This window comes from Aythya ferina (assembly GCF_964211825.1).
Source record: "Aythya ferina genome assembly, chromosome: 10".
NCBI lineage: Eukaryota > Metazoa > Chordata > Aves > Anseriformes > Anatidae > Aythya > Aythya ferina.
The window spans coordinates 295208-315932 of NC_140306.1; the positions used below are offsets into that span (position 1 = coordinate 295208).

Consider the following 20725-nt stretch of genomic DNA (forward strand, 5'->3'; position numbering starts at 1 on the left):
GCTCGAGGGCACAGTTGGTGCCTGGTGCTGTGTCTTCATCCTCTCTGCGTAATGCCCCTTGCCTCTGCCCACCACTCCCACCAGGTCAGCAGTCATGGTTTTGTGTGCGTTACCTCAGCTGGGAGAGGTGCAGGTCAATTTTTGTAGCATCAGGTACCTCATAACCAGTGAGTAAGTGATCCAAAAAGTGGGATGACGTAGGGCCTGGCTAGCTCTGCTGTGCTGGAAATGCTATGCAGGGAACACCCATGCGCAGGGATTGTATTGTCCCGGTACAGATTTTCCTGCAGCTTTGCTGTGGAATGAGTTAAGCTACTGGTGATCGGCGCCCCATGCAATTCTTTCTCGTAGAGCAAGTCAGATCTCCTGTGGTAGCAGCGATCTTCCACAGTCCCCCCTGACCCCACCAGCTGCTGAGCTGAAATACTGGTCTCTTTGGGGAAATTTCTGCAGTCGACAGAGATGAGGAGAATACGGCTGCTTGCTTTTTCGCCAAACTCTGTCCGTCAAAACAGCATATGAAGTCATATCTCCATTTCACATTGAATTAAGTGGCAAGGCCATAGGAGAGTCACACTGCAGCTGTCCTTTCCAGATAAGAGTTGTGGAAGAGTGTTTGTATGCATACCTCAGGCCATAGCTTGATGTAAGTTTCTTGCAGCAATAGCACCAACTTAGGCAATCCCTGGTCACTTCTTCCTTCTAGTGGTGGTCCTGCAGACCTGCTGATAGTTCGTGGAGCCCTGCGGTGAGCCAGGCGTGGGAGCTTACCAAGAGCAAAACATCTCCTAGGTCCTTCTGGCTGGGTTAGGCCTAGTGGAGGTCAGACCCCAGTCTGACCCACCACTCAGCCCCACAAGTTGTTGTCCTTCCCATCCCCTGCTCATGCCAGCACAAAGTTAGGCAAGAAACTGCTTACCTTGGCACTGTCACCAAAGAAAGGGAACACTAAATCGCATACAGGTCTCTCAAGATTATTGTAAAATGTTGTTCTCTTGAGGCTGCTGTCTAGCCTTTCTCTCCCTGGTTAGGTATCTGCCATCTCTTCCCCTTTCTAGAGCGTGAGGACACACTGGGCACACAGGAATGCTGAGAACCACATGCATTCCTCTGGGTTGGCAGATGTGACATGTGAGTGCAACTGTTTTACTAATCATCGCTCATCATTGTTTAACTGCTATGACTAAGGTATAAAGACATTTCCTTTTGGTGTTACCAGTGTTGGTTCCTTGCTCTAGTTGTTATCTTAGGCAGACAAAGGGATTGTATGGGAATTTTTATTGTACTTTTTCAGTCATTTGCCATTTTTGCTTTCTCATGGTGTTTTTTGTTGTTGTTGTAACCAGGCCAGTCTTCCTATCATTTTGAGGGTTAATTGCCCACAGGCAAAGATTGTTTATGTCTTTTAGAAATCCTAATTATAATCTAACCAGTGGACTGTAGTATGAAAAACACACAGACTTCTTTGAGCTGTCCATCTGTTCATATGCTTTCCTTAGCCAGTTCTGGTTTTGATTTTGATTTTGGAGTGTAATAAGGACTGCTCAAAACAGTTCCTGGCAATGACCAGCAGTTTCAGTGGGTAAGTAGAGGGAGGCCTCTTAAAATATGAAGTTGCTACAGTTTCTGAAGATGGAATCAGCCTATAAATTTTTGCAGAGTAACTGCACCGTGTGTCATGAGGAATCATGCTGGACCTGTTTTCCTTTGTTTTCCTTTTGTATTCGTGTTGGCAGTAAAGCCAAGGCAGGTGTTAAGTAGTGCACGAGCATGTATGTGCACTGGGCACTTGCTGGGGAAGGTGGAAGGTATAACTCACTCTTCTGTGCGTTCACACGGGAGGGAGCTGTTGTGCTTCTAGGGGTGGTTCAGTACAGCATTATTTGGATCTTCTGCCTGTATTTAGTCTAGAGGTGAATGAACAGAAATCTTTTCCCTTATGTCTGCTGTTCCATCTGGATCAAGAGGCATCCTGGACACAGGATTTGCAATGATATAAACATGCAACTTGCAACAAATAGTGAGCCAGAGAGTTGATAGTATCAAACGTGTGGCAGTGTTGCAGTAGACAGAGTAAAAGGGTTGCAGGCCCAAGTTTTTTGTCTTTATAAACATATCCACAAGTATACTACATGGTTGTGCCATCTACATCCTGGGAGATATTCAAAAGCTGTCTGGACATGGTGCTGGGAAGCCTGTTTTAGGTGGTCCAGTTTGAGCAGGGAGCTTGAATAAGAAGACCTCCAGAGGCCCCTCCAACCTCGGCCAGTCTGTGGTTTTGTAACATCCTATCAGAAGCAAAGCATTAGAAAAAAGCTGTCTCAACCATAGGTCATAAATTACTTATTACAATACCAAAGTAGGTCAGACAGAGTAATTTCCAGTATTTTTTTTTTTTAATTCAGGACCCACAGTAGATTTTGCAGTATGGTTTGTCTTCACTGGATCCAGTAGGGGCATCATACACGGCGTACTCACCTGACAGTAGAGCTGATGCCACCTTGACTCAAATATTGTTTAAAGAATTATGCTACGGGTTTTATGCAGGAGGGTGATATCTGGCTGTAAATTACACTTAACTGAATGTGTGGAAGGTACCTCATAGTAATTCATGTTGTTTAAATGCTTCTTCACTGTACCTCACAGTGATTCTATGCATGGCTTTATAAAAATGTACATTTAGATGATTTAATGCAGATATATAAACGTTTGGGGCCTAATGGAGGTCATTTTTCACAATGTACAAAACTGCCGTGTAGGGAAATGAGGAACACAGGGCCAAATGAGAAATTACAGTGTCATTATCATAAACTGAGGTTAACACCTCTATCCTGTTATCAAGAGCTGTGGTTTTTTCTACAGCCATAGTTTGCCAGACTGTCAGTTTCATACCTCTTAAAAACACATCTCTCTTTGAAGTGCAGGACTCCTGGAACTGATGTGAATTTGGGGTATATTACTACTTTGGTGGAAACTGCAGCAGCAGCCAAAAACTTTATTCTACTTCATGTGACACATAGTTTATTGAACAGAAGATGGTTTTCTTCTACTGTTTGTCACCCCTGTGTTAAAGCAATAAAAGCCACCTTTGACTCCTCAAAATAAGAGATGTTACCAAAAACATGTTGGATGGAAACAAGAAAGATAAAACTAAATTTGAGAATCATTTATTTTAAGTAATCTCAAGCCCCTTTCATACAGATACCTTCCTGCTCACAGAATTTCTTGACTCTGAAGCGACTTGATCCTGAACATTATCAAGATACAGTTTTTCTAAATCTTATGCATAGTGCAGTTCGCCATCTGTTTGCTTTTAGAAAGGAAAATATTATACAGTATCCCACACTGACACATACAGCAATAAGCCCATTGGAAATGTGAGAATTTACTAAGGTCCATTCACCAGCGATGTTTTAGAGCAAAGTAGGAAGTAAAAGGAACTCCTTTTCCCTGGCATTTGGTTTCTCAGCAGCAGCACACCATGGACAACTGTAGTGCAGAACACAGTACAGCAGTACCTGTGGAACACTGCACGTGTACCTCTGACCCAGCTGGGCCAAGTGGACGAGAAAACATCCTCCCTGAGTAACAAATGGTAATTCTCCCCTGTTGATATGGGACCGCAGCCAAAGTGGCTGCCATGGGATCACAGACTTGTGACTTTCTGAAAAAGTTGTTTATTAAAAAAAAAAAAAAAAAGTGACTTCCTGCCTCTTGTGTCTTTTGGTGTGGCTGAAAATCAGTCGTAAGTGCTTCTTCTTTATAAGCTTACTTTAATGTTATTTTAAAATGATGATGAAATGGCTTACCCATTTGGTCATAGCTGTCTGAGATCAGTTTCACTGTTTTGTATCTGGTATCTTGAACTATTTTTAGAACTGTATTTTAGCATTTCTGTGAGTAGTTCTGCCAGGCTTACAAGAATGGTATCGCAAAATATCTGTTCCCTCTGATGAAGTCTTTTTAAAAATTCAATACAGTTAGCAACAAAAAAGTGAAGTCTGGTGGTATAAAACCTCTCTTAGGGACATCTAAAATAATTCTTTGCAAAACATGACCGTATGTTTGAATAGGAAACTGGATCTGTTTTAACACTCGAGTATCCAATTCCAAAATCCAATATTTTTTGTGTTTGTTTGTTGCTGTTCTCCAGAGGTCTCAATAACTTTTATTTTTCACTGTTTTGTTTATCTGCATTAGCTCGTGTGTATTCTTTTTCCCCCCAAAGCTCACTTTTTTGGCACTGAAAATTTCACATAAAGGTGCCTTAAAATAACGTTTCAGGTTGGTGTTCAGAGCCACTGCAGATCAGGGTAGGAAGTAAATAATTCTACATCCAGCTGAAAGTGCAAGGAGACTTGAGAGGCATCAAAAGGAATTATCTATTTCAAGCATTTCAGAGTTTAATAAATATAGAGCGTGTTCTGGGGGTTCTAAGAACAAGCAATCTGGATCTCACTCGGCATCTCAGTTCAAAGGTGCGACTCCACGCAACCCTCCTGTCACCCACAGGCCCAGGCCACGAAGGGTCTTGGGCTCCACATGCTCTCTGCAGCCGGATCTCAGCCTCCCACTGGGACGGGGCCAAGCTGAGGCTGGAGGGGTTGTAGTACAGGCGTATGTCTGTATGGTGTGGTAAATCCGCAGACACAGTCAAACATGAAAGACATTCTTTCTTTCTCCCCTCTAATTTTTATTCCCATAAGGTGTTAATTACAGGTCATATTTCCTAATGAGCTAACTGTCTTGCATCCATCACTGGACTCCACACTGCTTCATGCCCACGGCAGGCGACTGTCTGTCCACCTGACATGGAGAGGTTCGCCCGAGTCATCCTGTCCTGTCTGCTGCGTCCCAGGGAGCAGCCAGTTTGTCTGCACCTACAGCACACACGTCTTTGTCAGCCCTGCGCTGACGAGTCTGTTAATGAGGACTGTTTTGAAACAGGAAATCTAAAACTTACTACTTTCTGTGAGTCTCCTAAATTCTTCTGATGAAGGCACTGTACTGCCTTCAATACAGTGAGGTGGAAAAAAAAAAAACACCTGAATTTTTTAGTGATTAGTTTTCTATACCACTGAGAGTGCTCAGTCACTGGGAAATATGACTAATCCAGGCACCCAAGAAATCACTCAGTTTCCTTCCAGGGCTGTTCATTTCTGTTGTTCTCAGTTCACCTTTCTCACCTTGCCCTATATATTTTTATTCCAAGTAGCATGATGCTTTGCAGTCACAATTTTAAAGCTCCAAATATGGAAGGAAACGAGAGCGGAGCAATCTCCTTAAAGTAGGCTTGTTCTGAATTCTGCTACTATTTGCTTAAGCCAGCTGCTCTGCGTGTTTTAAAACAAGAAGAGAGAAAAAAAAAAAAAACAGACTTTGTAAATTTACTGAAGTACTTTCTATAGAAGGGTGAAACACCTTAAAATGAACACATTTAATCTTCAGAAAAGCCAAAAGAGGCAGAATCATAGGTTCTGTATGGACTGCCTATTATTGCAAAACAGATAGAAAAGCTTTTATAGAAGGGAAGGCACGATAGCTTCAAAAGTGCTAGGAATTTGATAAGATCTTGAGGAGGAGCAAGAAGGAAAGTCCTCATGTGACTTCATTTGATCGATGGCATAATGCCAAAGCAGTTTTCAGTTACCTCCTGGTTGGGTGGTCATGCAGGTCCACTCGGTTTAGACTGACTCAATATACTGCAAAATTGTATTGCAAGGCAGATTTTCAAACTGAATTGTAATGCCTATTTTTATACAAACATTGACCATTAAAATACTTCATTTACCAGCATCTTTTCAGGACAGATTGCCAGTCATCTTAAATCAATAACATTACACCAGCATTTCCCGGTGTTCTGAGGGGCCCGCTTTGTGCTGAGTCTTCCCTTTCTAAAGCACTGTTGATACAGTGAAGGTACTTATCTCTGTTCTGCCCCAGAATAGCACTTTGTACAGTCATTTGCTTTTTAATTGGAAGAAACCCTTTGTATCAGTCCAGAGTAATGTCCACACAAATGGTAATTCTGAAATAATTAACCCAAGATGGTGTACTCTATTACAGCTATTCCGGATTATTTTCTGTCACAGGTATAGGAAAATAACCTGAGAATATACGCTGAAGTAACTGCCTTTAAAAGGGGGAAAGAGAAACTTTCTGTGGATTTTCTCCTCTCAAAAAACTCTTGTCTGAAAGAAGAGTGTACTGGTAGTTTAATTTATAATTACCCACACATGCTATTTAGACCCAAATTGCAGCGAATTAAGTCAATAGAAACTTGTTATTGCAAAGTAATGTTGAAGTTCCATTTCGTTCTACAACACTGAATGTGCCAGTTTCAGCTTGTAGCACATCTGTGCTGTGGGTGAGCTCGTAGCCCGGTGTGGTTCTGGGACGCTGGATCAGACCCACTCGCACCCACCTTTACCACTGCCAGGTTCAAAAGTATTTAGTTATGAAATGTTATCTCAAGTTACTTTCTGGGGGGGGGAAAAAAAAAAAAAAGAAAAGCATTAAGTTTGTGTGTTTTTTTTTTTTTCTTTTTTTATCTGCCATTTATACTAATATTTACTTCTTGATATTTAATATTAATCTTTCCTTCTTGATATTGACATGATCTTAATATTTACAAATCTTTACAAATGGGTTGGTAGGGGTTTTTGTTTGTTTGTTGCTTTTTTTATTATTTTTTGAGAAGCCAGCTTGTTTTTGTAAAGCAGTTTAGAGGAATAATAAGATTGTGTTGGTGTACAGAATAGGAGAGTCTACACTGTGCTGCTTTGCAGATTATGGCAAGTTGGAAAAGCAGTAAATAGAGCTGTGTCTGCTGATCGTAAAGGATCTGTTGAGAAGGAGCTAAGCACTTTATGCCTCAGGGAATTGGTGGCCACCACTGTCTAGGTCAGGCGTGCCTGGTGTGCGCAGGATCTTTGTTTACTTCTGGGCCATATGAAGAAATTGGATCAGTGACAGTCCTATGAAAATGTGGATGAAATTGCAAATTCCAAGAAGGTGTTTTACCAATTGTGTCCGTACATCTCAGAGACAGAATACTCTCTCTACAGTACTAATGCCATGTATTGTTAGTCCCACTGATTTAGTGTAAGTCCTCTGCACTAGTCTTCCACTAATCTGTCTCGAGATCATGGGTTTATACAAATAAACCTGTTTGAGAGAGTGGTTGATATTTCTGCAGTCGCTACAGACTTGAAAGCTGATATTCTGTGGTTTCCAGTACCCAAACTCCCCTAGAAAATAAATCAGCTGAGTGCTCCATACAGGTAATTGTCTTTCCTTTCAATGCAATAGCAGAGAGCCTCCATGTGAAGCTGCTGGGAAAGGCTGGCTCAGCCCGCTCAGCAGCAGCAGAGTTGCTGCCGCACACGCAGCACTGCCCCTCTACTGCAGGGTACTGCTTTGTTGTGGTGAATCACAAATATAAACTACTGAAACCAGAGGGGTACAATTAACGCTAATATTTTGCTGTTGTTTCGTGAAGTGTATGTTCACAAGACAGATGTGGAAATGCATTCTGCATTTGGTGGGTAAGCCATGAATTGAATGGTAGTTGTTTAAGTGATTGGCAATGCTGTCCATTGTTTAAATCAGGCTGCTGGTTCCAAGGAGAAGAAATGTGTACCATTAAATCTTGTTTGCTGGATGTGTAGCGCGTGAATCACAGCCTGTTTATCCAGCGTGTTACAGAGCTGTTTGCTGTGTTTGTAAAAGCCAAAATGTTTATTTTGTTCTGCATGGTTTAAAACTAATTAAAACGGTGGTGTTTTTTGTTTTTTTTTTTTTTTTCTTTTTTCCCTCTCCATCCCCTCCACGTGAATAGAGGTGGTTCTAAGCATCATTTTTAGACTTCACCTTTCAAAGCATTACTAAGCTGCCGTCAACACGACAGTAGCGTGGACGAGGAGGTGGCAGCGGCGTGGTCTGGAAACGCCAGCGGCCAGGTTTCCAGCCCACCGAGTCCCAGGGGTAAACGGCAGGGGCGAGGCGCGCCCCCCGCCAGCTGCAGGGCGAGGCCTCGCCGCCGGCGCTGAGGGGCGCGGGCGGCTCCCGTCGGGGCCTTGCGGCAGCCCCGCACCCGCCGGGACCGGGGCCGGGGCCGGGACCGGGGCGGGGCGGGGCGGGGCGGGGCGGGCAGGTGGGGCGCGGCGCGGGGCCATGCGGGCGCCCGGCGGGAGCCATGCACTGGGAGCGGGCGCTGCTGCTCCGCCGGGCCAAGGTACCGGGGCGCGGGGCTCGGCGGGGGCGGGCCGGGGGCGGGAGGTGCCGCGGGGCGGCGTGCTGCTTCGGGCCGGAGGAGAAGGCTCGGGCGCCTCCTTTGCGGGGAAGCAGCGCCCCGCGTCTCCGTCGCGTTTTCCTTCTGCTCCGAGGCACCCACTCGCGCCGCATCGCCAGCAGCATGAGCTGCGGGCCTGGGAACGCGAAGCAGGGCATGCTTTCAGAGGTCGGGAGGTCTGTTTATTTCTGCTCTGAGCGCTGCGCTCGGTAGATCTTTTGTTTCACCAAGTTTCGGTACTTCCTTGCTTTCGTATAAATAAATGAGGCGCAGAGAATGCTTTGGGTTTTCTACTTACTTGATGTATATGGCTTTTGCTCTTTTACGCTCACCTTCTCTACCTTTGTATTCTGATGCTGATGGAGCCACTGGCCACATATCAAAACTTCCCAGAAGTCAGCCTGCCAAAGCTGGGTTCTCTGTCTTGCTTTGTGCTTGACTTTTTGGTTGTTCAAGGCCATCAAGTGTTTGGGAGTTTGCTTTCCTTTTCCTCTGCTTTTACTACCTGCCCGTAAAACACATCATGCTCAATTCTTACGTGTAGAGATTTAGGGAGATTTATACTATACCCTGGCCAGCTGAAAAAAGGTGCATTTTTGTAGAATAACATCCACGTGTCAAGATGGCTGGTACAAAAAAGGACAGGTTTCTATGTTAGTAAAACTGGTCTTTAGTGTTTATATTTCTCTCTTTCCTCGTCTAGATCGAGCGATTGGAAGTCAGCAGCCTAGCGCAGACCTCTAGTGCAGTGGCCTCGAGCACTGATGGCAGCATCAATGCAGACTCTGTTGATGGGACCCCAGATCCTCAGCGTACAAAAGTGGCTATCACACACCTGCAACAGAAGATACTGAAGTTGACTGAGCAGATCAAAATCGAACAAACAGCCCGTGATGACAATGTGGCAGAGTACCTGAAACTAGCCAACAACGCAGACAAGCAGCAGAGCGCCCGTATTAAGCAAGTGTTTGAGAAGAAAAATCAAAAGTCCGCCCAGACGATCTCGCAGCTGCAGAAGAAACTAGAGCATTACCATCGAAAGCTACGAGAGATTGAGCAGAATGGGATGCCACGGCAGCCAAAGGATGTCTTCAGGGATATGCATCAGGGATTGAAAGATGTTGGAGCAAAAGTCACTGGCTTCAGTGAGGGAGTAGTAGATAGTGTTAAAGGTGGGCTTTCCAGTTTCTCCCAAGCCACACATTCAGCAGCAGGAGCTGTGGTTTCCAAACCTCGTGAGATTGCCTCCCTCATAAGGAACAAGTTTGGGAGTGCAGACAATATTGCTAATCTGAAAGACTCCTTAGAAGAAGGCCAGGAAGATGGGACAGGAGGCAAGGCTCTAGGTGTTATCCAGAACTTTCAGTCAAGCCCAAAATATGGCAGTGAAGAGGATTGCTCCAGTGCCACGTCAGGCTCAGTGGGAGCCAACAGCACAACAGGGGGCCCTGTGGGAGCTTCCAGCTCCAAAACAAACACTCTGGATATGCAGAGCTCAGGGTTTGATGCAATACTACATGAGATTCAAGAAATTCGAGAGACACAGGCAAGACTGGAAGAATCATTTGAGGACCTTAAGGTTCGCTATCAGAGGGATTACTCGTTAATAATGCAGACTTTGCAGGAGGAGCGGTACAGGTAAGTACTGTTTTATTAGTTTTTCTGTTAAATACTGTGAGTTGCAGAGCATGGGAGTCCTGGATAGTAGTACTCAGCAGCTTGGTTCAAGTAGGAAGCTTTGGAGTCATCTTTGGATTTTGCCCTCCAAACATCGTGCTTTGCAAATATCATGATCCTGCTGTTCATTTCCTTCTCTCTACAAGAAAGACACAGAAAAAAAAAAAGGCCATTTAAAAGGCCATTTCATAGTTCTTTTGAGATAAAAAGTCAAGCCAAAGAAGTTTAGAAAGGTGGTGTCCCCAGAAAACAGGAGTACGTTGATGCAGTGACTGTTACCCAGGAAGCGCTTTACCTAGGAAAAAGCCCACAAAGGTCTGAGACAAGGCAAGGTTCAGGAGGGTACAAATGGGCAGCATCCTGACTCTGCCTCCTCCACTGCTCAGATTCACATCTAACAGAAAAAGAAATAACCAGAATTCTTAAGGCTCTCCAAAAAGACGCACTCTTACTCATACACCAAACCTAGGTTCCTGTTTACGTTCCCTTCCCTTCTCTTCTCAGCTCTGCCCCACAGCAGCAGAGTTCAAAGAAATATTAAATGTTAACTAATGGCATGGTAATGTGCTGTTACTTCTGTTCTTTTTGCAGAGGTAATGTGGCTCTGGAAGTGGGTAACCTGGTGTTCTGATCAGTCTTCCCCTTGCTGGAAGGGATGGGAAGGTGGTGGGGCTGCTGTGGTACTACCAGTTCCTGGCTCTGGGTGTGACAAGGGGCAGCCTGGCAGTATGGCAGCCACCACCTCTGGCCACCTCAGTTCCTGAGGGGAATGATTTCCCTTCTCCTCCCATGCTGGCAGTGAGAGCTCTCAGCAGGCTGTCCCCGTGCTGCCCTGCAGATTGTGCTGCATCCCCATCACATGCTGGGAGCAGGGGCTGCTCCCCAGCCTCCTGTTGGGGTGGGTAGAGGGAGTCTGGCCTTCTGCCAGCCCTTCAGGACCTAAATTCAGTGTGGTTCTTCAACTGCACTTTCAGAACTTTAGATAAAAAATTCAAGGCACCCAAATCCTCATTCTGATGGAGCACAGCAGGCCTTTGTAAGGAGCTTGTTTGTGGCCTTCACCAGTTAGACCAGGCTGTGAAGCACAAACTGAGACTCGGTGCAGCTGCTGGATGTGGGGACAGGCTTTCTGAAGTACCCTGTGCCATTTGCTGTGTTGGTTTGCACGGTGCTACATAGTCACCCTACAGCTTTTCAGACATGCTGGTGCCAGATCATTGGAAAAACATTTTAAAAGGCTTAGCCTGCTAGGATCTTGTAGTGACAGCAGGCTTTCTGTGTGTTTTGCAAAGCTTGGCTAGACAAAGCCAGACCAACATCACTTTCTAATCCCACGTTGCAACCATCAGCGATTCACTGAAACCGGAGCCTAACACAGCAACTTTGGTTCCTAGTACTTCATTGTCATGAAGTCACGTTGTGAAGCGATGTAGAGTTTGATCTTCTGCACCCCGGCAGAGAGGGGTCCTGTTGTCTGGTGCTGTGTAGGTTGTTGTTTCCCACATACAGCAGTAGCCATTCATAGTGGAACGCTATATGCAAGCACAGTCCAACTGAAGGAGTGGCTTGAAATTAAAACAAAAGACCTTGGTTGGGGACTGATGTCTCTTGTCAGCTAAACTGACTAGTTACTCCCTGAAACCATTTAGCAAGGTTCACATAGGTCCTCCTACAAGTCCAGTATGAAGTGCTACCTTGAAGGTGAGCCCATAGCCTAACCGAGGCAGCCTGGAGTGAAAAGCTTTCAGGAGAGTATGCATTTAGCTTATAAAGGCATAAAACGATAGTGATTTAGACTTGCCATTTGGAAAGCTGATGCAAATTAATTGAAGGTGTGACCTTTAAAAAGGACCAGTTGAACCACACTAAGTGCTCTTGTCTCTACAAGCTTTCAAAGCAGGTAACTGCACGATCCACAAGGAGCTCACGGATTAATCACATTGAGAAAAATACCTTATGTACAAATCTAGGTTCTTGTCTGATAGCTTCCATATTCTAAAATATCATGAAGATAGAAGACAGCATTCCCCTGAGAAATGGAAGGCTATGTGGTATGCATGAGGGCTGGGAGGACGGTGCTGCCTCGTCTGAGGAGGCCAGCCCCTGTTCCTCTGGCCAGTAACTCTTCTTCTTCATCTCTCTTCAGAAAAAAAAAAAAAAAAAAAGGAAAGATAGAAATGGAGGTCATGGTTTGAGGCTGGGGATTCAAATTAATCATAACTGGCTTTAGAAGCTATAAATACCTCACAGCTCTGCTCTGTTTCTGGGAAGTGTTCAAAAACAGGCACTGAGTCCAGTTAAGGTTTAAAAAAATTATTTTAGAGAAGCCTTTGCTTATAGGGCTGCACTGAGTGTTTGTATTGTACCTGGAAGCTGGAACGAAGTGAGTGCTGTACCATTTCTCACCCAGTCTTGAGCCATTTCCTCTTTCTTAGGTTTTCTGCTTTTTTTTGCAGGTTCTAGTCTTTTTTCCTTGCGTGTTCATTTAGCTTCTGTTTATCGGCCGTGGCTTGCCTCGCAGGTTTTCCTTGACCTGCTCCATCTCCTCCCTCTCTTGCCCCGCTTTGAGACCTTGCTGTCAGTCGGCCCGGCTCTTGGTTAGCCGGCCGCAGGGCAGGGCCTTGCTGCCGCAGTCACCCCAGTTCCGCGCTGCGGGGCGCGGGGGCGCGCGGCCCTGCCCTGCCCTGCCCTGCCCTGCCCGCCCATTGGCAGAGCAGCTGGCCCCACAGCACCGCGCCACTGCCCGGGCTGAATCATCGAGGAAGGAAGATCCCGGCCTGCGCCTCCACAGCCTCTGGGATCCTGGTCTGATCCTCCGCAGCCTCTGGGATCCTGGTCTGATCCTCCGCAGCCATTGTGCTGCCTCTGCGTTGGGGGCGAGCCCTGGGACGGCCAGCTGCTTATCACGGCAGCTGGAGGGTGGCAGCTGTTTACTGATACGAGCAAGGACTTTCTGTGCTGTTGAGACCAAAATAAAGTTCCTGCTGAATATTTTCATCTTTCTTGTCCCTTTAGGAACCTGTTTGTACACAGTGAAATCCATGAGCTCACACATTTGGAGTGTGGCCAGTCTGAGGGTTTGGGTTTCTGCCCAACCCAGCATCCTTGGAAAGTGCATTTAAATCTCTCACATTCCTGTCACAGAAATCTGTCAGCCAAAATGCTGGAAGCTTGCGCTTTCATTTTTGCTACAGTCTGATCACTGGGCTTCAGTCTGTTCTCATTTATTTTCAAATAGATCAGATGTGCTAAAATTTCAAAAGCTGCGTGTTCAGTGTAGGACCCTCACCCAGGTACAAAAGCACTGAACCATTCATGCAGAGCTTCTTTCTCTCACCAGGAAAGGCTTTGGAGCTGAAAGCACGGCATAAATACTGGCACAGAGTATTCCTTTGGAGCAAGCTCTGTCCCTTGCGTATCCTTTAGCTAGAAGACATGGAGTACATTGCAAATAGATACTGCTTTTAGCTATTATTCTGCTATGGATAGCAGTGTGTTCAGTAGCATAAAAAATGTATTTGGATGACAAATAAAGGCTAGAGGAGATTCTGTATAACATAGCCACCAAAAAAAAAAAAAAAAAAAAGTTTTAAGAGATGTTTGAGGAGAGAGGTACTAAACTCAGTTCACTGTGTGCTGTACAGATCTTTCAGCATAAGTTCAGTCAGTTTCTTTACTTGCTGGAGCATTTACTGAGTACAGATAAAATGTCTCCATCATCATGTATCTCCCATAAATATGCTGTATTAGCTGTGTATTTTGCAACTGTTACTTGAAAATGCCTAAAAGTGCTTAAAAAATGAGATTGTAATAATTGTTTTCCACAGTCATTTTCAAGTCAGTTTTCTGATTACCAAACAGTGAGCCTCAGAAAATGTGTGGAAATCTGACACAACTTTTCTAAACAAAGTATTTCTGTATCCCATACTTTAGCCAAACACCCCAACAGTATACTGGATGTCTTCCATATGGCATCTCTGATAATGAAATATGTATGATGATTATCACTCATCTATTACATAGGAAAGTTTCTGAGTTATAGCTTGTTACTCTATACTGTAGTAATTTTAAGGGGAAATTTCCCATTTTAGGTAGTGATAATTCTTAAATTCTAATGAGAACTTTCAGTACCTGGAATGGAATGGGATTTGCTGAGCAGAGGCACTGCTATTTTCACAGGCAAGTTTAGAGTCTGTTGCAAAGATGCTGATACTTGTACATTGGAAAGGGATGTATGAGTGTAGTCTTAACCCTTTTGGCAGACATCTTGTCCCTTTTGTTTTTGTAATGCCTCTAAACTTAATCTGAACATCCTTCAACAGAAAACCCTGGCTTCCAGCCCTGTAAGTCATGTGATCCCCCTTTAGCTTTTCAGATTTGAACACCAATATAAAACTGTGGAAAAAAGACATTTTCTAAATTGTAGATAATGGTACTAGGAGTGAAAATGAGATGAACAGAGGATATATAATTTCAAAAATAAGTCATTTCTTTTATTATTATTATTTTTAATAACCCAATTCCAGCAGTTGTCTACAAAAAAAAAAAAAAGGCATATGATTGTTGTGTGCAAACTGTAAAGGCTCTTGAGTCGAGCAGGTGGGACTCCTTGGAAAACTAAGTTAGGTTCTGGAACAAGGCAGTAGTCCACCTTTCTGGGCAGGGAGGACCGGAGCCAGCCTTTTAGCTAATTATGTTAGCAAAGTCATGTGTTGATAATCATGTTATCCATATAGTTAAGAATTTTGCTTAAACTCTTAACTATATGGATTTGAAGGGTTTTCTTATGTTTCGTGTAGATTGAGGTAGTTTTGAAGTTCTTGAAATAAAATTGTCTCTTGTTAAAGAACAGGATATAAGCTGCCTGGCAACAGCTGTTTTGTGAAGGGTGTTTATGTGGGAGAAGGTTAAAAAACATAATCAATGGTATTTTCAGATATACTTAAGCTCCTTTTTGTGTAATAAACTCAATGGAGAATTTTGAATTACATTAACTAGCTGAATATATTTCAAGTAATTTAATGCTGCCTTTGGGACTTTGAGTGAATTTAGTTATGATTTCTCAGTTGTTGGCAAGTTTTGTTTTGTATTCTTTTTAAACTGGGTGGGAACAAATGGCAATATTAATTATCCAGGCTCCTTCTTCATTAGCCAGTCTTCACATGGCTGTTCTCATGTCTGCAGCCTGTAGTTCCTGGGAAACCAGTTCTTGCATGTCCTGCCTTGGTTGCACAGAGACTCTGGCACCATCCTGGGCTGAGCCATGTCAGCAGGTGGTTGTCTGAGTCTGGCTGCTGGTTGACCACATGTATTTCATTGTTGGAAATTGTCGCACTACACCTGACTCCTCCTTCAAGATTAAAGGAATATTACATTGGGAATGTGAATGAAAATTCTCTTTAGACTTCTCAGTTAAAAACAAAAGCCCAAGAACATTGTTAAAAACTAGTTTATGCCTGCAGATTCTGAATATTTCATTCATGAAGCACCAGAAATCTTGGAATAAAAAACAAAAAAAAGGATTTTTGTTGCAGTTTCAGAACTTTTAATTAAATTCTTGTTTGTAGATAAATATTGTTTATTCATTTTATGCATGTAGATATGTGTATAAAATTCAGATAGGGTCAGAGGGGAACTGAAATTAAAACAAGAAATTATCCATGTTGAATTCCTTACAAATTACTCTATTGCTGGTATCAAGAGTCAGGTGATAATAGCTGTACTGTAAAGTTGTTCTGTGCTGTTACAATGAGTGGACAGTGCAAATGAGCATAGGAGAAGCCTGGTGGCCACAACAGTTGTACCCATACCTTAGTTGCTGTCAGAGCTATCACTGACAGTGGACAAATAATGAGAAATTAGTGAGGAGCATGGTGGAAGAGGCTGGTGTGGATGGTACCTAGCTGGGCATTCCTGACCCTTGAGGTAGTGACCTAAGCTCTCTGAGCATGTTTGCCTTTTGAAAGAAAGACAAATGCTTGCCTGATTCTTAAAGGGTACTGAAACATGAGTTGCTTGCAAAGCACTTGACATTTCAAAAATTTAGTGCTACATACAGACATGAAATATCCCTAATGTATTTTGATAGTGCTAAAATAACATGGTACTATCACTGAAGTCAGTTTAAAACTTTCTCAGAATTGTCGTTACTCATTTTTTTGTTCAGCCCTCTGCCTCCAAACCGCTCTTGGTCCATTCAGTGTAGCAAACTGAAAAATGAGACTGCAGGTTAGTGATTCATGTTCCCTTCTTATAAATAACACAATGATCTTTGCTAGTTAAGCTGAATCATTCAAAGGAGATAAAGAAAGAAATAAATCAGACATCTCTGTGACCTCACATGGAAAGACCAGACAAGGCCATCACGTTCTCCGAAGCATCAGTCCCATGTTATTTCATAGTCATTTTTGCACAATTACTGTTCTACGTATAGATGAAAATGCTTAAGAGTTTACGGTATTAGAAGGGAACTTAGTCTGGTTAAAACAGAGGTTCGGGGAATAAATATTCTAATTCTGTCCTTGATTTCTTCTATCACTTGACTATTGTCATTTGACCTTTCTGTTTGTTTTTGCCCAGGTTTGAAGCAGGCTTAACATTATCTTACCTGCTAGAAAGAATTTCCTTAATTCCCAGTGAGAAGGCCTTATATTGTTTGCAAAGCAGACTTCCATAGCAATTGAGGTAGCCACACTAGAATCATAGAATGAGAAAATATCCTGAGTTGGAAAGGACCCACAAGGATCACCAAGTCCAACTCCTGGCTCTGCACGAGACCACCCCAAAATCAGACCATGTGTCTGAGAGCGTTGTCCAAACACTCCTTGATCTCCAACAGGCTCAGTGCTGTGACCACTGCCCTGGGGAGCCTGTCCCAGTGCCTGACCACCTCTGGGTGCAGAACCTTTCCCTAACCCTCAGCCTGACCCTCCCCTGTCCCAGCTCCATGCCGTTCCCTCAGGTCCTGTCGCTGTCCCCAGAGAGCAGAGCTCAGTGCCTGCCCCTCTGCTCCCTTCGTGAGGGAGCTGCAGGCCGCCATGAGGCTTCCCCTCGGCCTGGTCTTCTCCACGCTCAACAACAAGGGACCTCAGCTGCTCCTCATACGTTTTTCCCACTAGACCCTTCACCAACTTTGTTGCTCTGGTTTTCAATAAAAAGTCTGTGGTGTTCATTGCTCAACTGTTATTGTGTAATTGTGCATTCTTCTTGTCATTAAAGCCACCATACCATGTGTCTAATTTCTAGATGTGAAAGACTTGAAGAGCAGCTAAACGACCTGACTGAGCTCCACCAGAATGAGATCCTGAATCTAAAACAGGAGCTGGCCAGCATGGAGGAGAAAATTGCCTACCAGTCTTATGAGCGAGCCCGGGACATCCAGGTGGGTGGCAGAAACTAGGGCACTCAAGTCCAGTCTTCCACCTGCCCTTTCAGTAACTGCTTTGCTTTTGAAATACTTATTTGATTTAGTACTTGTTTTTAATTGCTATAGATTTATTCCCAAACTGCATATTAAAAATAACTGAAAGGCCTTTATTCAGTCACTGACCCTCAGGCATCTCCCAGAGTAACTTCTTTTGTGAAGAAGTGCTGTGTGTATTCATCAGCAGGCAAGTTCATCTTCTGAGGGGCCCCACCACTTGGTCCAGCGAAGGGTTTTTAAATGATTAGAGCAAAGTGGAAGTCTGCATCCACTCTTCATGCTGCCTATATTTTCAGGGTTTTCTTTGGATATTGGAAACTAACTATAACCTGAATATTTTTTTACAGTAGCATTCTGAGTAAACAGATCTAGGGTGTCTTTGTGTGTCACACATTTTAGAGCAATCACCTCAGATGTCTCAGGGAAGATGGAGGCTGGTTTCATGTATCCACTGTATCTGGTCAGGAAACAATTCTTTCCATTGGTTTTGCCCAAATACGGAGATGTTTTTAAAAGAGAAGTGTTCTTCAGTGTGTGAAAGACGAAAGCTATGGAAATAGAGTTACAGTTGTAGGGCCTTCCACAGACCCAGGCAGACAGACACAGAATGAAAGACCTGGGAAATGATCTAAGTAGCAGCTAAACATTATAAAAGCCTTTTCAGAAACAAGTCTAGCATTTATTTTAAATCCTTGTCATGTTAGTTGTAGCAGGCATCTCAGCTTTGATAGCCAATGTGAGATATTTATAGTGTGAGCAGAGACCTGTAGGTCAAAGTTCTGCTTCTGGCCCCCAAAGAAGTTTCAGCCAGGTGATCTCCTCTTAAACAAAGGAGGCTTGGCTTTTGTCACACTTCTGGGTCCAGCTGCAAGTTGTGTTGAGTTGATGTGCATTCAGGCTTCTGGTTGTTCGAGGAGGCTGATCAGTTTTACCCATTACTTTCAGGTAACATAACTAAAGAGAAGCCTCATACTTCATTGACAGACATTATGCAATGGCAGAGAAATGTAACAGGTGACAATGACCTTTAGGTTAAGCTTAAAATAAATCAGTGTTTGTGGACAGTGGTGCCGTGGCCTCTCTCAGTAAAAAGCAGCCTCTCTGAAGAATGTTGTAATATTCAGGTTTCATTCTCCTTTCTCATTTAATACAGCAGGAAGAAGTAAGGTTGGAAACTTAAAATGAAGTGGGGGGTTCTCAATAGCTTTTTTTAATCTTCATTTATGATTCAGCACTTCCAGTGTAAACTTGCAAATTGGTTTAGCCTATTCCTCAGCATTGCTGAGGAAAAGGTAAGCCTCAAGTTTTCTTGCATGAAAGAACAGCTACAAGGATTGGCTGGTGTTGCAGAAGAACAGTTGACGGAGCTAGGTCTGTAGACAGAACATCCTGGTTCCTGTCTGAACATCAGTCTGAGGGACACTGCTGCTCTCTGCAGACTTCTGGTTGTTACCCAACACTGGCCTTAGAGTCATGAGAAAAGCAGTTCGGAGGGAAGATTAAGGGCAAAACTGTAATTTTCTGTCTCCATGAGCAGAAATGTGCCATTGCAAATTGCCCTAAAACCCCTCCTGCTTGTCAGTAGCCCACCTGCTGCACGATGGCCCACTTGCCAAGGGTTGCTGCACTCCGGAGATCTTCCTCCCATGACACCAGCTGTGCAATCCCAGCCCTGGCACTCTCAGACCCTTCCCTGATCTTATTCAGCTAACCAAGCAGAATGAGGCTGAGCCTCTTTGATTAGTTACTTTGTTGACTCCAGTTTTCTGCCAGATCCAGTAGAGAATTGATTGGGCTCACAGAGGGGTCAGACGAGCACAAGCCAGGGAAAAGAAACTGATGGAAATGAGAGGCTCTGGTAAGCAAACAAAGTGGAAGAGGAAGAGTGCTGGCTGGACGCAGCGCCTTTGTGCCCTCAGTGTCTCTTGAAACCGAAGCTGAGGTGAGCAGCCCACTGGGTAGCCCCTGCTTTCCAGACAGATGAAGGCTGTCTGGTTACAGAGGGCTATTGGTGTCCTCCTCCGTCTGGGTCCGACCACAACACAGGAGGGATGATGAGCTCTCAGGTGACCTTTATACCACCTACAGGGACAGACAGCTGACATTGCAAAGTGGCATCTGAAATGCGTGTTTCAACAAAGGCTGGCTTCTGCCCAAGCTGTCACCTTTCTCTGTCAAGCCTCTGTCATGTAAATGAGATCACAAGTTTTGTTATGAGCTGCAGTACCTAGTTAATGAGGGACTCCACAATCACATGAAATGGCACAGCCTCTTCTACTCCTCCTGCAGGGTATGAAATCAATGTAGTGACTCATATCCTGCAGAAGAGTGCATGAGGAAGGTGGCTGTGGTCTGGTCTAGTCAGTAAGATGAATGCCATGGACCACCACGGGGGTGGGCGTGTAGGGTGCTGGCAACCGAGCAGTGTGTTCTTGCCGACAGGAGGCACTGGAAGCGTGCCAGACCCGCATCTCCAAGATGGAACTGCAGCAGCAGCAGCAGCAGGTGGTGCAGCTGGAGGGTCTGGAGAATGCCACAGCCAGGAACCTGCTGGGGAAGTTCATCAACATCCTCCTAGCTGTCATGGCAGTCCTCCTCGTCTTCGTCTCCACTGTGGCCAACTGTGTCGTGCCCCTCATGAAAACTCGCAATAGGACGTTCAGCACTTTATTCATAGTGGTTTTCATTGCCTTTATGTGGAAGCACTGGGATGCCATCTCTGGCTACTTGGAACGGTTCTTGTCTCCCCCCAGATGATGGCATGAGGAATTGGCTGCGTCGCTCCCCTCCCATCACGCTCAGTGAGCAAGCGTGGCAAAGATTAGTCAGCAACTACTCCGCTGAAGTTTTAAAGTGTCCGAGTGAATTTGTTTACATTTAGAATAACGTTTTTTCTCTGCAAGATGCATTGCAATAGTATTTTTTAGATTTTATTCAAGAACTCTTTTTTGGCGAGAATCCTGGATAATTTTTATGTAGCATGGTTCTCTTTGGATGCAAATCTTAAGATTCTTTAAAGTGTACAAAAACAAATAAATAAAACACGGAAATTTGGAGCATACCAATGGGCAATTTAAATTGTGGCTTGAACTACTGTACTAAACCTGTCAGGAAGAGGAGAATGTGTTTAACTTAAGATGAGCAAAGCTAAATGTAGTGCACAGCCTTGAGGGATGGTACCACAGCAAACCTATAACACTAAACTTTTACTGTGAAGTCTGCTCACATTCCATGTCCAAATGTGTGGGTTCAGAGTGGTTTCTTTCCTTAACAAGAGAAAAAACAACGCATGGATCTCTTTCCCAACTCAGCATCTGGGTTTGCCATTTGTG

General features: G+C 44.2%; 1 protein-coding gene across 9 annotated transcripts in view; it reads left to right on the forward strand.

Annotated features, from left to right (window-relative positions):
- The window catches only part of TMCC1 (transmembrane and coiled-coil domain family 1), a 132120-nt gene extending 111666 nt beyond the window's left edge, over window positions 1–20454 (forward strand). For 8 of the 9 annotated variants that reach the window (XM_084530937.1, XM_084530939.1, XM_084530940.1 and 5 more), the window contains 3 exons: window positions 8997–9931; window positions 17216–17351; window positions 19836–20454. In XM_084530937.1, coding sequence (XP_084387063.1) covers window positions 8997–9931; window positions 17216–17351; window positions 19836–20150 — 1386 coding nt within the window. In that variant the 3' untranslated portion in view covers window positions 20151–20454. Of the gene's footprint in view, window positions 1–8395; window positions 8470–8996; window positions 9932–17215; window positions 17352–19835 lie in introns of those variants that run through there. The other variant, XM_084530945.1, reaches the window with a different exon arrangement.
- Window positions 20455–20725: the final 271 nt, after the last annotated feature.